This window comes from Ornithodoros turicata, chromosome 5, assembly GCF_037126465.1.
Source record: "Ornithodoros turicata isolate Travis chromosome 5, ASM3712646v1, whole genome shotgun sequence".
NCBI lineage: Eukaryota > Metazoa > Arthropoda > Arachnida > Ixodida > Argasidae > Ornithodoros > Ornithodoros turicata.
In genome coordinates this window covers 15033152-15048363 of record NC_088205.1, presented here as the reverse complement: position 1 = coordinate 15048363, position 15212 = coordinate 15033152, and the positions used below count along the sequence as shown (strand labels likewise).

Genomic DNA, 15212 nt, shown 5'->3' with positions numbered 1-15212 from the left:
TAATTCAGCTTGACAAAAGAACTTGACTGCAGCACTATAAAAAAGATTTCAGATACAGGGGCTGCTGTCCTAAAAAGTGCTTCCATTCAAGTGAGGAAGGATGTGACAACCACCCTTGGACTGAAGGCATGAGGAAGAGAAGAAGCAAAAAGGGAGGGTCCCAAAAGAAGCCATGTCTGGTTCTGCTTGATTACGCTTCAACCAGTTTTCCGGCCTTATCGGCCAACCGTTCAGAAACAGCAACTTTACAGAAAAGAGACAACGATCACGAAACCGGTACCACACAATGCCCAAGCCGAAAAGCCCAAGTTAGCCGAGAAGACGATATATCATAGCAGACGACATCGTTATGGGAACTGCCGTCTGCAACGTTCTACCACGGGTTCTACGCTATTTTGAGTGCGTCGGTGTTGATGTTCGTGCCGCGAACTGCGTTTATTTTCCGAAGGTAACTCTAAAAGTAAGTACTTACTGACATCAACACGTATTTCTGTAACTATAATGCGTTTCAAAATATAGTAGCAGACGACAGGACAACGCAGTGAAGTCGACTGCTAAAGTATGTCGGACACGGAGGACAGCGACATCACATGATAATTACAATGTCACAACCACAATAACCACATGATGTCGCCACGAAACACAGCGACAGTTGTGTGAAATGTTCATCACTGTTACAAAATCACAGTAATTCGAACCGTGTTGCACAATGATGCCGCTAACTGCACCATTATCCCGTAGAATTACCGTGCAGACGAAATGAGAAACGGGTCGTTCAACTCGGAAATGAGCCGGTACACCCATTGTCTGTAGACAGTTTTTGTTTTCGGGCCGCGAGCTTGCTATACATACGCGTTCTTGACCTTCAAAGGAGCGGACATTAAAACTCATTAATTCAAGCTGCTTTGAGAAAGAGCAGGCATTACTCTTCCGTCAAGTTGCGCAGTTTGCTCCTTTCTGCGTCTCACTATAACAGTTCGATAACTGGGCGCTACAACAGTTCGATAACTGGGCGCTACAACAGTTCGATAACTAGCCGCTACAACAGTTCGATAACTAGGCGCTACAACAGTTCGATAACTAGGCGCTACAACAGTTCAATAACTAGGCGCTACAACAGTTCAATACATTTGAAACTACGGTATGAAATTACATCAGGCACGCTTTTGTTTTCCAGACTGCGCTCTCCCGAAGATTCTTACTTCTCCAACTGGCATAGCATAAATGTGGTATGAATACGAAGCTCACTATTCGATTATTCCCACACAAAGTGGGGACGCTTTGGGGGAACCACTCCAGAGAAGAGAAATGGGGGCAAGTGAAGTGTGAATAGGGTATGAGTTCTGGCTTCATTGAATCTTTGTAAGGGTCACGTTACACGAGAAAGCCAATGAGGAGACTTTGCACACACCCTTTTGGGTGCCATCCACAGGCTGCAATCACTCCCGTCCAGGAATTCTGGAACTACATTTCATGCAGACAGCTGCAATACCGAAACCGTGAAGGTAGCGGTGACATCACCTGGCCGCGCGGGCTCCTCCTGGCATTCCTTCCTCCATGTTGGACCATAAGGGAAATTGGAGAAGGTAAATAGGAGGGGATGAATGATGATAGTGGTACAGGAGAACGGAGGTGTGTGTACAATCAGCATTGCAATCAGTGTTATCAGCCTTCATTGAGTATGCTACGACATTCCATGCGTTCAAATCCCAGATCACGAAATCCACAATACCAAATCACAACTTGCAAAATCGAAGCTTATACCTGCGAGGTCTGAGAATGATTGTGTTTCAAAGTAGGGTATCACTGAGCAACGGGCCAGCTTCCCGTGTTTTCAGATGTTCGTCGAAGTCGCTTTAGCGAATGAAGTGCACATTTTAGCGACGACTTAGCAGGGCGGACGCGTTGGATGATGATAATTGGAGTTCTAATGGCGCGTCGAGAACACACACTGGTTAGTTATGGTCACCAAAGACCTACATGGTGCTGCTCGAGTATCTTGACTACAGTTCCCCCGCGGATTCTTAACTATGGGATATCGCGATACCCACCTTCAATGGGGAGCTGCCTGTACCATCAACACCACCTCCATACAGAAGGCCTGCTTATGGCCTCCTCTCCCTCCTTCGCTACGTGAACATATAAAGTCAGAATTCGTCTGCTACTGCGATTCGCCGTTCTGCGAATTCAAGATCTCTCAAATGACTGCAGCTAACTTGGAACCTGCAGACCTGAATATGTCGACAAAAGTGCAACACTCTTTCCAGAAAATCAGTTTGGAGAAAGATATGAGACCGTTTTTCAAGTTTTCCCATTTAGTACGCGGGGACGTTCAATCAACTCGCAGACGACGGTGGTTCGTCTGCATCGCCACGACCGCTGAAAGCACGTTCGTGATTGGCTACCGCCGTTTAAAACACGATACTGATTGGCTAACTCTTTGTTGTTACGTCACGTCGACGAGTAAGCAGGCTTTCTCTATCTTGGTGCTGTTGGTACCACAGTGACCGCCGAGATGTTCGGCAAAGCTACTTCCACAGCTGTCTGGCGTCACAAGTACGGCGCATGCGCAAGCAAGTCTTGGAAAGACTTCAACGTTGTGTTTTTCTTTTTTTGTTAATCACAGTTACATAATCTGTTTAGGTTTAACCACCTCTGCACATTGTGCTAGCCGAGGTCACCGAAGTCTGCCACGAAAGCACGACATTCGAACACTGCGATCGTCTCTTCCTGTCCCGCGTTCTCATCGAAGAACGGTGTCCATTCATAATGGCACGCACGCCATCCAATTGGAGGGAGCTCCACACCTAACGGAAGGAACCTTGGCCACAATAAAATTTCGTTCCGTTCAGTGAACGAGGGCCCGTTACGAAGCCGGTTGTTGGCGAAACGGCCCGGCGTTCCGTAATCCGGGGATCACCGGTCACGAACGGCGGCCGTGACTTCGCACACCTGCTTGCCGCTCAGATATGCCAGGCGAGGTCGCTGCTATCCTACGATCATAGCAGAGCCATGCCGAGGAATCAAGTCTTCCAGATCTGGTGACGCATGACTATAACTAGGTACATATATTAATCCACGTTTGCAGAAATCGAACTGGTTTCGTTGCGATTTCAAACAGTTGCCCGCCGTGTTCACAGTCACAATTTCAAACCGTCCGCTCTCAGGAAAATCGAGAAGATTTCTCGGGAAGAGCATTAAAAAAAAAAAGACGAAGAAGAGGAAGTCGCGCTTATGCTGTAATATGTATGGCGTTATGTTTGGTCCATGATTACACAAACGGTCGGGCACGAGTGAAGAGCAGCAGCAACAGGAGCTTTGCAGGAATAACTTTTTGTTGTTGTTGTTTGAATTCTGTGCCAGCAGCACTGTGAAGCAACCACGGGAGTGAGCGACGTATAGACGTTTTTTTTTGTGTGTGTTTAATTTCCGTGTTAGCGCCGCGAAGCAACTGTGGCTATGAGCGTCGTACAAACGAGTACAGATGGAGAGAGGACAGCAAGGAAGGCGTGGGTTACGGGGGGGTAGTATGCGTACTGGGCCGACTTCAGGGGGAACTGTGCCGACGACATTCGTGGAAAGTCTTCGGAAAACCCAAGGAAAACTTCAGAAAGCTCAGCCGGTGACAGCATTACAGATGGTGAGAGGACAGCCGTGGGAGATAGGGGGGGGGGGGGTTAGTACGCGTCCTCGGCCGACTTCAGAGGAAACTCTACCGGAAAATCAAAGGGAAAACCTCATACAGCACAGCCGGTGGTAGGATTCAAACCTCCCACCTCCATGTTAGTTAGAGTAGACGCTGTTTCGTACACCCCGCTATTGCCGCCGGTCCATGTCTACGACTTTTCTACGGAAAATGAATTGTGACAGAGACTCTTGGAAGATGCGGCCTAATCTCGCCGTCCTCAATGTGAATGTCGTGCGTGCATGGCACGGAAGCGCATTCTTTCTCCCCGACTGTGTCCAAAGGATTTCTCCTCCTTGTTTTGCTTCTATGGCAGACCTCGAGACACCTCATGTGCTCAGAAGCAGACACTTAAATGCCCTACTCAAGCTGCGCAATCAAAGACTTTTCGAAGTAACATGGTATCTTACAAATGTTTTCAAAAGGCAATCTTTAAATATCTTGACTTAAATACTTTAGGCAGTAACTTGGGCTCATACTGCTTCTCATTTATTTTTTCGCGAGACAGGAATGTTAAGAAAAAAAATTAACTTGGTCTGTGTTGGGTGCCAGCATATAGAATTCATCTCGGATATTCCGGAGTACACAACCAGTCTTTCTCTGGCATAACCTGCAGAAGTCGGCGGTATAGGTTTAGTAGATACGCGGGACAATTGGCCTGAGATGTACATGTCGGTGAGTGAGTGGGGTCTACCGAGGCCAGAAGAGGGGACCAGTGTATTGTCTTCGCTAGAGTCGCCCCTGTTTAGTGACTCTTAGCCATCCAGGACGGCTACACATGTGAACCGATCGAATCCGAATCCCGGTGCCGAAAACGGCGAATCGAATCTTTCGAATCCACCAACAACATTTGTTTACTTCTTTTTAAAAATGGCACCTCCGGAGTCCACCGAAAGCTTGATTGGTCGGTGGGCGTTTTCTTGTTTCTTGTTTGTTTGTTTACACTGCTCTGGAATGAGACTTCCAAGCACGAACTCTCATTACAAGTCTGAAGTAACATATATGGTTTTGTTTTTGATTGTTTCTTAGTTTCATGGAACAAAATTCAGACTCGAGGGTATATGTATGTCCTGTAGTCGATTAACAACACGTTAAATAAATTACATTTAGGAAGAAGTATACGGCTATGCTTGCTCCTGAAAGTGAACTATTATTTAATAAAATCGCTAAAACCAGTGCTAAAAACACTAAGGACGACACAAGTATTCAACTATTACTATACATTATTCAACTATTATTTAATTAGCGTCTCATTAAACAAAGATATCAAATTCTGCTTCCAAACAATTTACAACAGAAGTGTTTTTTTGTTTTGTTTTGTTTTTTAAAGAAAGGATTCGCAAGGTTCGAGATTCGTTATATTTGTGGATTCGCAGAACCTTCCTTAGATTCGGATTCGGAAAATTCTGAATTCATCCCATTTTTAATTGAAACGCAACATTGATGAAAACAATTGACGAGTTTTAGGGTGGCGATCGACATCATCGGGAGAGGTGCCCGCGGAGGAGAGCATGCACCGGGAAGATACCGTGGGAAAAGGGCCATCCGAACGAGAATCATATTTTATCTTCACTTCCTTTGCATTTGTTCGAGAAAAAGTTTCGCAAATGGTAACTTGATAGTATTTGAAAGTAACGAGCTACTTTTTCGTGTCTTTAGTGGCTAGTTCCATCTCAAATCGAACAATCCGGTACACTTGATGTCTCGAATGAACGGGGAAAAAATATATGTTGAACCCATCGGTGAGTTAGGAGAAATAAACGGTTTCCGAATTCTCTGCGCTGCGCGGTTCGGGAAGTAGGAGAGGAGGAAAAAACTGCCTCTCATAAGACGATGTCGTCGCGCGCGGGTTTGAGCGTTCGCTACAAGGCTATTTCTTGTCGCATTATAGAAATTTCTTGATCTGGCTTTAGACCACTTAGGGCACAATAGGATCCTGCGTTGGCAGTGCTGTCTTCGTTTTTGTTTGTCTACAAAAAAATATCAAAGTTGACTCAAAGTGCCGAAAAGCACCATATTCACTGCAACTTTGCGGACGATGTACAAAACGGATAAGATTGAGCATTATGCCGTTTAATTTGTCATTCATGTGGCTATCGAATGATGTATAATTTGTTGCTCTACTCTGTCAGGAACGTAAGCGATACCTCTTTCAGTAACACCATACCACCGAAAAATGACGAATTTCGGAAGCCTTTATCTAAAAAACCCCACCAAAAACTTGCCTCGAAAATTTTATATGTTGTAGGTAGTTCCTTAGACTATGCACAGAAGAAAAATCAAAAGTCGGACTTTATCGGTAGGCGCACTGTGAATTTTTTGCCAGCCCTATACGCAGAGCGCATTCAAGCCTTGGCACCGTGTCCCGCGTGTTGCAAAATCGAATTTTCCAAAGGGACTTTCAGCTTCTGTCTTAACATAAAAAGTAATTGCTATCATTTGAAACCGTTCTGAGCGCTTACGTTCATAATAGTGTTGTAATCGCTGAATGTAGATTGTGGAGCAACCATATGTGCTCACATTTTTTGCGGGATGACACACATGCATTGCAAGTGCTGGGAGCCCGTCAAGAACAGAATGCTTTAGAATACTTTTGCGTCTTTATAATAGGCATATTTGATCACGGTGATCATATCGAAGCATATTTACAGTACACAGAATAACAAGAACTTGACAGCGAAGAAGACAAGGTGACGAAGGTAAGAAGGTAACGTAAGTTATGCAGAGCATTCTGGGTGGATGAGAGTGCTCGTGTCATGAACTGCTTTAGGCCGTTGTGGAAGCCACTTTCCTTAATGTTACCTTTGATGGCAGGTTCTTGTTAGATTTTCTTTCAAATGTGGGCAACGTTGCTGCGTGTTGTGATTCAGCCACCTTTGCTGTGAAGTACTTGAAGCAGCTTCTGCATAGCTGACCCACTTCTGTTACGCCTTCGGCTTGATCTGCTGGAACCACAGTCTTTATGGCAGCTACGCCGATCTCCGAAGCAAAGCGAAAATCCTTTGTCTATAGCACTTTTTTCTTGTGTATGAGGTGGTAGTCAGCGAAATCCACACGATCAGCACTGTACAACGAAGAGGTCATTGAGGTAGGTGTGATACCAGGACGACACACTACAGTAATGCAGATGTCGTCGCACACTCTATATAAGGGCACTCCATGCACTTCTGTAGTCGAGAAGTGAGTGAAGCGTCTTCTGTGTGTAGGCGAAACTTTGCCCAAGGTGTCTTCAGGGAGTAAATGCGATCAGGACCTTCCCATGGTCGCAGCATGTCGAACCGAATGACATATTGGACAGCGGCGCCGGTCGGGCTGTTTCGGCAAGGTTCACAAAAGGCACAATGAATTAGCCTTGAGTGTGTGCGTATGACACTACAACATTTTCCTCGGTGCAATTTCCCCCCTCCGAGGTCATGACGCCGTAGGAAAGGAAATGTTTCAAAAAATACTGGAAGTCACTGCGTCCCTCCTGCCATAATGCGTACAGTAAATATGCTTGTTTAGAATAACCCTGAACAGATATGCCTCTTACAAAGATGTAAAATCATTATGTTCTTCCCTTGCTCCCAGCACTTGCAATACATGTGTGACATCCCGCAAAAAATGCGAGCACATCTGGTTGCTCCACAATCTAGATTCAGCGATTACACCATTGTTATGAACGCAAACGCTCAGCACCTTGAAAAGGAAACCTTGAAACCCCAGAATGGTTTCAAATGACCAATTACTTTTTATATGAAGACAGAAGTTGGAAGTCCCTTTGGAAAATTCGATTTTGCAACACAAGGGACACGGTGCCTCCGCTTGAATGCGCTCCGCGTATAGGGCTGGCAAAAAATTCACAGTGCGCCTACCGATCAAGTCCGAATTTTGATTTTGCTTCTGTGCATAGTCTAAGGAACTACCTACAACATATAAAATTTTCGAGGCAAGTTTTTGGTGGGGTTTTTTAGATAAAGGCTTCCGAAATTCGTCATTTTTCGGTAGTGTGGTGCTACTAAAAGAGGTATCGCTTACGTTCCTTACAGAGTAGAGCAACAAATTATACATCATTCGATAGCCCTATGAATGACAAATTCAACGGCATAAAGCTCAGTCTTATCCGTTTTGTACATCGTCCGCAAAGCTGCAGTGAATATGGTGTTTTTCGGCACTTTGAGTCAACTTTGATATTTTTTTGCAGACAAACAAAAACCGGTACAGCACCGCCAACGAAGGATCCTATTGTGCCCTAAGTGGTCTAAAGCCAGATCAAGAAATTACTATAATGCGAGAAGAAATGGCCTTGTAGCGAACGCTCAAACCCGCTCGCGACGACGTCGCCTTATGAGAGGCAGTTTTTTCCTCCTCTCCTGTTTCCCGAACCGCGCAGCGCAGAGAATTCGGAAAGCGTTTATTTCTCCTAACTCACCGATGGCTTCAACATATATTTTTTTCCCGTTCATTCGAGACATCAAGTGTACCGGATTGTTCGATTTGAGATGGAACTAGCCTAGTATCCTACTGAAATACTTCAGGTTCAGAATTTGGTACTCCATCCAGTTACTTTTTTGCCTAGTACTCAGTATCTTCAATACTTTTTTTTTTTTCGAGTATCTTGTAGAGCCTACTGAGAAGTGACGGTGAACAAACCCGCTCGAGCTTCCTTACGTACCGTGGACCACGTCCGTACGGAGAAAAATGAAAGGAGGATTTGGAGGGAAGTGTGCCTCTAATAATATACGGGAATTTCTTTCCTCCCTGGAGACACCGATTTCTCGATGACAATTCTGAGGATAACATCACTCACGCGGCGGTACATAGATAAAAAATAAAGGTTCTGACCGTACCTGTTCCTCACGCAACATACTGTCAAGAACAGCCTAGAATCGTTCAAGTTCAAGTGTTTTTTTTTTTCTTCTTTTTTCTCAGCTTGTACGGAATTAATGCCGTACAGATTTAAACAGAGTAATTAATATACGTTAAACTGTACGATCTAAAAAGATCGAACGCCACAGGCGTGAAATTCATCCACTATTACGTACACAACTCAAGCTAACTATCGGCAGTCATCAATGGAAAACACACAAACAGACAATGGCTAGAATTTCAAACGTCTCACGTAGAACGAAAAAGAACACCAGTAACAAAAGCAAGAGGGCCAGCATCTTACCCTTGAAAAAACAAAAAAATTACGAGGTATTTTCATACAAGTATTCATGAACTATTTCCTTGCAAACACTTAACGATTTCCAAGCATGGATATGGAATGGAAGTGAATGCATTGTTAGGCACGAAATAATGGGAGATGTTGCGCTTTAAGGCCCAAGGTATGGGGCGGTCCTAATGAGTTCCACAGGAGCTCGAATGCTCGCACCTTGAATATGGTAATGATGATGATTAGCTCCCCTTGCAACATTGAAATGTCCTTCGAGTTGACCGCAATACACGCACTATAGGTCATCTGTGAGGCCTCTGTTGCATCCTTCGCTGGGCTCTGGCTGACAGATCACGCCTGTCAGCGCACATGTGAACAGATCACAATTTGAAGCCTCGCACTTGTTCCAAAGAAATATGTCCAAAGTGAGCGCTCGGCAGCGTGCTGCTTGTGTGTAGTATCTTGGCCGCTGTTTTAGCGCTTTTTTAGCGACAACACTGCATAAGAAAGCTGCGCGATGTCTACTGCATGTTCGCGGCACTTTTAACCGGGGTTTGTTACCGAAAAATAACGATGTTCCTGTCTGCGATACATGGAAGACCAGACTCTTTGTTTACGAGCTACTTTGGGTACCAGCTTTCTTTTCCGTCGGCCCAGGACGCACCCACTCCTCCTTGCTGTCCTCTCTCCGTCTGTCCACATCTGTACGCCGCTCATAGCCACAGTTGCTTCGCGGCGCTAACACAGAATTAAAAAAGTTCCCTTTTCCGAAGTTGTACTTTACGCTTCTGTTTTTGTTTGCTAGTAATATATTGGATACCGGTACTCGCGACCAGGGCCGGATCTAGGAAGGGGGGGGGGGGGTCAGGATGTCCTGAAGCTCTCCTCAATTTCTAGACATAGACTTAGATCATGTATCTACCATGCTCGTCACGGCTGAACCCCCCCCCCCCCCCCTCTCAGAAAAATTTTGGATCCGCCCCTGTTCGCGACTGCTCGACAGTTGCGGATTTATGCGGATTGTATTCGACAGACAGTCCAAGTTGCGTGCTGCACTTGCGAAGCTCTGCACTTTATAACAATTCCGGTGCATGGGCTACCCATTTTGTTTCCAAAATTCTAAACGACATATGCGACATGCATAACAACGACTCCCCTATATGGCAACATATTGATACAGCACCAGCTACATCTTGCGTGCATTTTTTTGCCGTCGTAGCAGCTTTCGTTTCTTTTTTTGTCTCAACTGTTGAACGCAACTTGCACCCCACAATATTGCTCATCCGTAGAGCAAATTCCTTACGGTGACTCTACGTGTGGTGTGGTTGGATAAGGTATAATCCTGGTTCAAGTATGATAGCCACCAAGAGTGGCGACGTCGACGAGTTGGAATTCGTGAATTTCGTTTCAGTGTCGGCTTCCGGCAATAGAATCGAAAATATTTTCGTCTCCCCTCGGGACGAGGTAGTTAACGCTGGAAGGACCTCGAAATTCCCGGTTGCGAAATCCCCGATCTCGAAATTCACGTTCTCGAAACAAAGAAAATGCTCGATTGCTTCGTAAGATGATAGGCCCTGCTTAAAAACACGACATCTCTATTTAACCACTCAAATTCACGGGTTTTCGATGTCTGTCCAAGTCGTTTTCGCGAACGAAAATCCCACTTTAGCGTCCGTTACGCTTAGCAGGTCGGACACCACAGAGCAGCATATTGATTGGTTTACTGTTACTTCTTTAGGTTAGTCCAAGTTCTGTATTTCCGTTAGTGTGTACAGGTTAGTCTTAGTCCGCTTATTTTATTGTCAGATAACATTTATTTGCGGTAGTTTATTTTGCAACGGGGATTTCGATCACTTTATTCGGAGGTTCACCCCTTAACGTTCCTCGCTGCTGTTACCAGGGGCAGAAACGTTACGGGCTTACGTTTTTGAAGGTACCGACATACATACTTATATGCGGCGTGCACGCGCATTCCATTCGTTCCCCTGTAGACACACAGGATGCGGCTCATATTTCCGGGTTCTAATAAAACGTCCGCCAGGAACAAAGGGAAGACCGTAATCTCTCGCACGCCGTTATTATGAGAGGCCCCACCTTTTGTTATCGTGCCCCGAACAGAGCACGAAACGTCCCGCAAAATAATGTAGCCATCGCGCCTCTTGCGTAAAAAGCATTTGCTGAAAAATAAAAATGTCGCAAAAACAAAAAGCGTTACTTGGCGTTGGCAGCATATATCTGAGTTGGGGAAAAGACAAATGGACAGGGCAGAACGAGATAAGACTCAGTCTTGGCTTGTCCCATTCGGTTCTATGTTCTGTCCATTTGTCTTGTCTCCAAACTCGGGGATTATACAGCAGCTCGCTCGCATATTACTTTTGCAATAAAGGCAATTTAACAATTTGGTGCCCCGTGATTACGGAATGATTTGCATGTCAAATAAGGGAATACTAACACGTAATACTTTAATTCTGGCGTTTTTTATTGCACAATACAAGTGCTCAAAACCATTACAGAAATGCTATTTATAATACAAAATATCACTGCACACCCCGAAAGCGTAAGAATAATAAATTTACGAATAATAAATAAAAATTATTTGTATTAGAACAACTAGTGTTCGCAAAAAAAAAAAATCTTCAGCCTTCGACTCTATACTTACTTACTCCTATTATAGCGATACAGAATTCTCAATTGCTATATGAATATTTTACGGCGGGTGAAAGTGCCCCGGGAATTCCTGCTCCTCAGAAACATCGATATCGGCGTGTATGCTGCACCATGGAATAAGGTGCAACAAGCCACGATAGCGTCATAAAACATCGAACGCATAAATAGGACAAAATCTGCGCCAGACGACCTCGGGCTCGCGACGAACAAACCAGGACAAGGTACATGTACCACAGCCGGGAGATGGATGTCCCACTGAAATGGGATCCAGGTTTGTGTGTGTTGGACCGCTGTCAAAAAAAAAACTGTTAGCTCATGAGAGAACTGACGTTCTGAGGCTGGAACAACATAGAAAGGACAAATACATACACAGCCTCAATTTGACTTTGACACTGTGACTTTCATCTTTTTCACTGTTAGCTCATTCACCATAAACTCTTTCAAAAAGCTCAAAATAAAAGAAAAGACCCCAAATTGACAACGTTGGCATCTGCAACGATTCCCGGAAGACTAACGATAGTAATAAAAAATTTAGTGTTGCCGTGTAACCTAAGGTTCCACGGAATATGCCCGAAAACAGAAGTCACGTAATATTCTCGAAATTGTTCCGATGGAGGAAGTTGTGGGTAAACGCTCCCTCGGATATTCTGCGAGAAACATGGCCGCAAAGTGGTATTTATCGACGTGCCTAATTGATTGGTCGATGTAGACCCCGCCCAAGATGTGTCAGCCTGCCCAGAATACTGATACACGACGACTCAGTCAAGACGATGGTGATGATCTTCGTGGGGTCCTTCGCATCGGACGGACAACGCAGTGATGATGATGATGATGATAGTGGTGGCCATGCCCTTTGAATCGGGTGGACATCGCAATTTCCTTTTTCGTTCTTTTGTATGTCTGCGTGCCAGTGCCTGCTCGATCTCTCTGTGCTGGCGGGCAGGCCGAACCAATGCTTCCAGCGCGGAACTGACACTATGGCACAGATGCAGGCCAGCTGGTGGACAAACACAGGACTCGCTATGGACTTCTAGCCAGAAATACTAACGTCCCAAATAAACCGCCTAATAGGCGATGCCCATATTCTGCACGAAAACAGTCAACCAATCGTTCGGCCCGATTCAGTTACTGAGTGCCGTCCTTGATTGGCTCCAATAATTACTTTATGCCACTGGCGTGCAGACGCATCAATCGTTCAGCCCCCGGATCGACTGACTCGACGGCATCCGGGATTTGCGTTCGGAATTCGCTGGAATCAAATCAAACGGTCCATAATCCCCAGTCGGGGAGAATAACTCATGCGACAGCAAGAAACAGAAGATTACGGGCGCTCAGACGATAGAGAAGGTTCGCAGACGAAGACTGACTGCATGCATGAAATATGGCAGTCATCGAAAATGCCAGACTGCTTGCGTTTCACGGACGGAGCATTTGAACTGCCAGAACTGCTCTGACAGGGAACCGCTGAGGTCTTTGTCGTCTGCTCTAGAATACGCCGAATTATGTCGAACTGGTTTTTTGGAAATATGTTTTGCAAAACTCTCATTGCAAAAAGTTCGCGTTCTACAAGCAGAGTGTGTTGAAATAAAGACGTATGCTATTTCTACTTCTTAGCAGTAGACCCATTCCTCGTGCTCGCTACGACAACATAAAAGGACAGCGCCAACGGTAACCGTCACTCGTAAAAGTGAAAAGTACTGGGTACGCGGAAATGTGCAATGCCGACAATGAGCCACTCTATCAAACCACATTCACGCGTCACTTCGTGACGCTCCCGTTCACGAGAAGTACATGCGAAGCCACAAGAAAGAATGAGATCGCCTAGCAGACAGCTTCCGACTTGCACATTTCTCAAGGACCCTCGTCGTACGCATTCCTCATCGCACACTCACCGATAGAGCGATAACACGCATACGCGCGTTACACTATTGTTTGCACAAGGACGCACGATTTAAAACCGCAACAAATTCCTTTTCTGGTGAATAGGAGTGCGCTCCGAAACGCTACATCACTACAGTGTTACATCCACGCGACATACGATCTGACAGCCGCAAACGCATACAATAGCGCCAGTGAAAAACAGCCCGCTACTGGCGTTAATAACAAAGATACTAAAAAAGTACACAAAAGTTCTGATAAAAACACACATACACAGAACGTTGTGACAAACAAAAAGTATTGACATCACAGCATTGACGGCATGCGATCGCCGAACTTCTGCAACCTCCTCTTTTATTTATACCACGTGACCCGCAATCCGTCATGCTCTTGCGAAAGGGCGGTTTTATACGGTACGGTGATTCCAAAATATTTGCAGGTGGTTAGACCGAAAAAATTTCGCACCTGCAGCAGCCACAACGAGTGCTCTACTCTTTCATGAGTGCACATCCAAGAGAAACAGAAGAAAGGACAGTCACTTACCATTTTTGCTTATATCGAAATCCAACAGGTTTATCAAGTTAGCGATGTCTGGCGGCAGATGAGATATTTCATTATCGTTCACACTTAACCGACGCAACTTCGTTAGCCGGAAAAGACCCTGGAAACACAAAACATTTTGTTTGCTGCGAGACTCAGAGTAAGCCTACGCTGTTAGGCCTAGCCGGACAACCCGGTGGGGCTAGCAACTTTGCGAGAAGTAGGCGAACGCTACTTACTCGGGGAAGGTCGCGAATATGGTTGGCATCCAAAAGCAATTCTTCTAATGTCCTAGCGTATCGTAACACATCGTCGGGGATAGTAAATAGGTTGCTATGTCTCTTGTCGATATATTCGACCTGTCGGTTGCAACCACGAAAAAGTGGTATACAACGAAACATTGCTCCTCAGGATACAGCACACTTCAGCAGCTTCAACATTGTACACACACGTCTCGCACAGCAGACCAGACCGAAGCACAGGTCGAGGGCACAACCGTCACAACACAAAAATCTTCACCCAACACAAGCAAACCACAGATTCGTCTGTGACGTCAACAGTTGACGATGCCGGCACTCCTCGTTACGGCCAGCTGAATCTCGCCGAGTTCCCGACGAGTTCGACACTGGCCGTGTCAGTGAAGGCCGCAGAGTTGTGGCGTCGCCACTGTTCAGTCCAGATTACAAATTGTCACGAGAGAGGACGCGCTATGTTTGACTGAAAATTCAGCTCAGAGCGGGAAATTTAAATGCTTTTCTCATACGCTCTCTTTTGAAGAAGTATGTTTTATTCACACATAAAGTTTCATCACGTTGTGCCTCTCAGCATGGTAAAACATTGCTTTTCCTTCTGCATGCTTTTTTTTTTTCAAATTGAAATTGTTTATTTTCCACTTCAGTGCACATACGCAAACATCACCACCTCAGCAGGCAGGCAAACAGCAACTACATAACGTGGGCGTTGCCAGGATTTTTTTCCAGGGAGGTGGGGGCCAAAGCGTGCAATCCCCTCACCTCTTATCGTGAAGACGAACGCGGCAGACTATGCGGCTGTTCAGAGGTCCATATTATTATGGCATCATGACCTACGAATGTATGATTTACCCCCACCGGTACGCCCTTGCTACACAAGGCCTGCTCGCACGTGACACGATATAGCCAACCATCGATTTTCGAACTCCCTCGCTTTATGAACGGCGACGTCCGCGACAAGACGCTTCTTCCTCATTCCAAACGTAGATTTATGCACAATTTTTCTGGGAATGTTAACCATTCATAAATCTAGGGTTGATTGTAATGTCAGCAG

At 45.4% G+C, this 15212-nt stretch overlaps 1 protein-coding gene across 6 annotated transcripts in view; it reads right to left on the bottom strand.

Annotated features, from left to right (window-relative positions):
* The window catches only part of LOC135394090 (protein scribble homolog), a 94660-nt gene extending 80126 nt beyond the window's left edge, over positions 1–14534 (bottom strand). For 3 of the 6 annotated variants that reach the window (XM_064624587.1, XM_064624586.1, XM_064624592.1), the window contains exons 1-2: positions 14147–14534; positions 13911–14028 (exon numbers count right to left, since the gene is read on the bottom strand). In XM_064624587.1, coding sequence (XP_064480657.1) covers positions 13911–14028; positions 14147–14308 — 280 coding nt within the window. In that variant the 5' untranslated portion in view covers positions 14309–14534. The remainder of the gene's footprint in view (positions 1–13910; positions 14029–14146) is intronic. The other 3 variants (XM_064624588.1, XM_064624589.1, XM_064624590.1) reach the window with 1 other exon arrangement.
* Between the last annotated feature and the right edge of the window lie 678 nt (positions 14535–15212).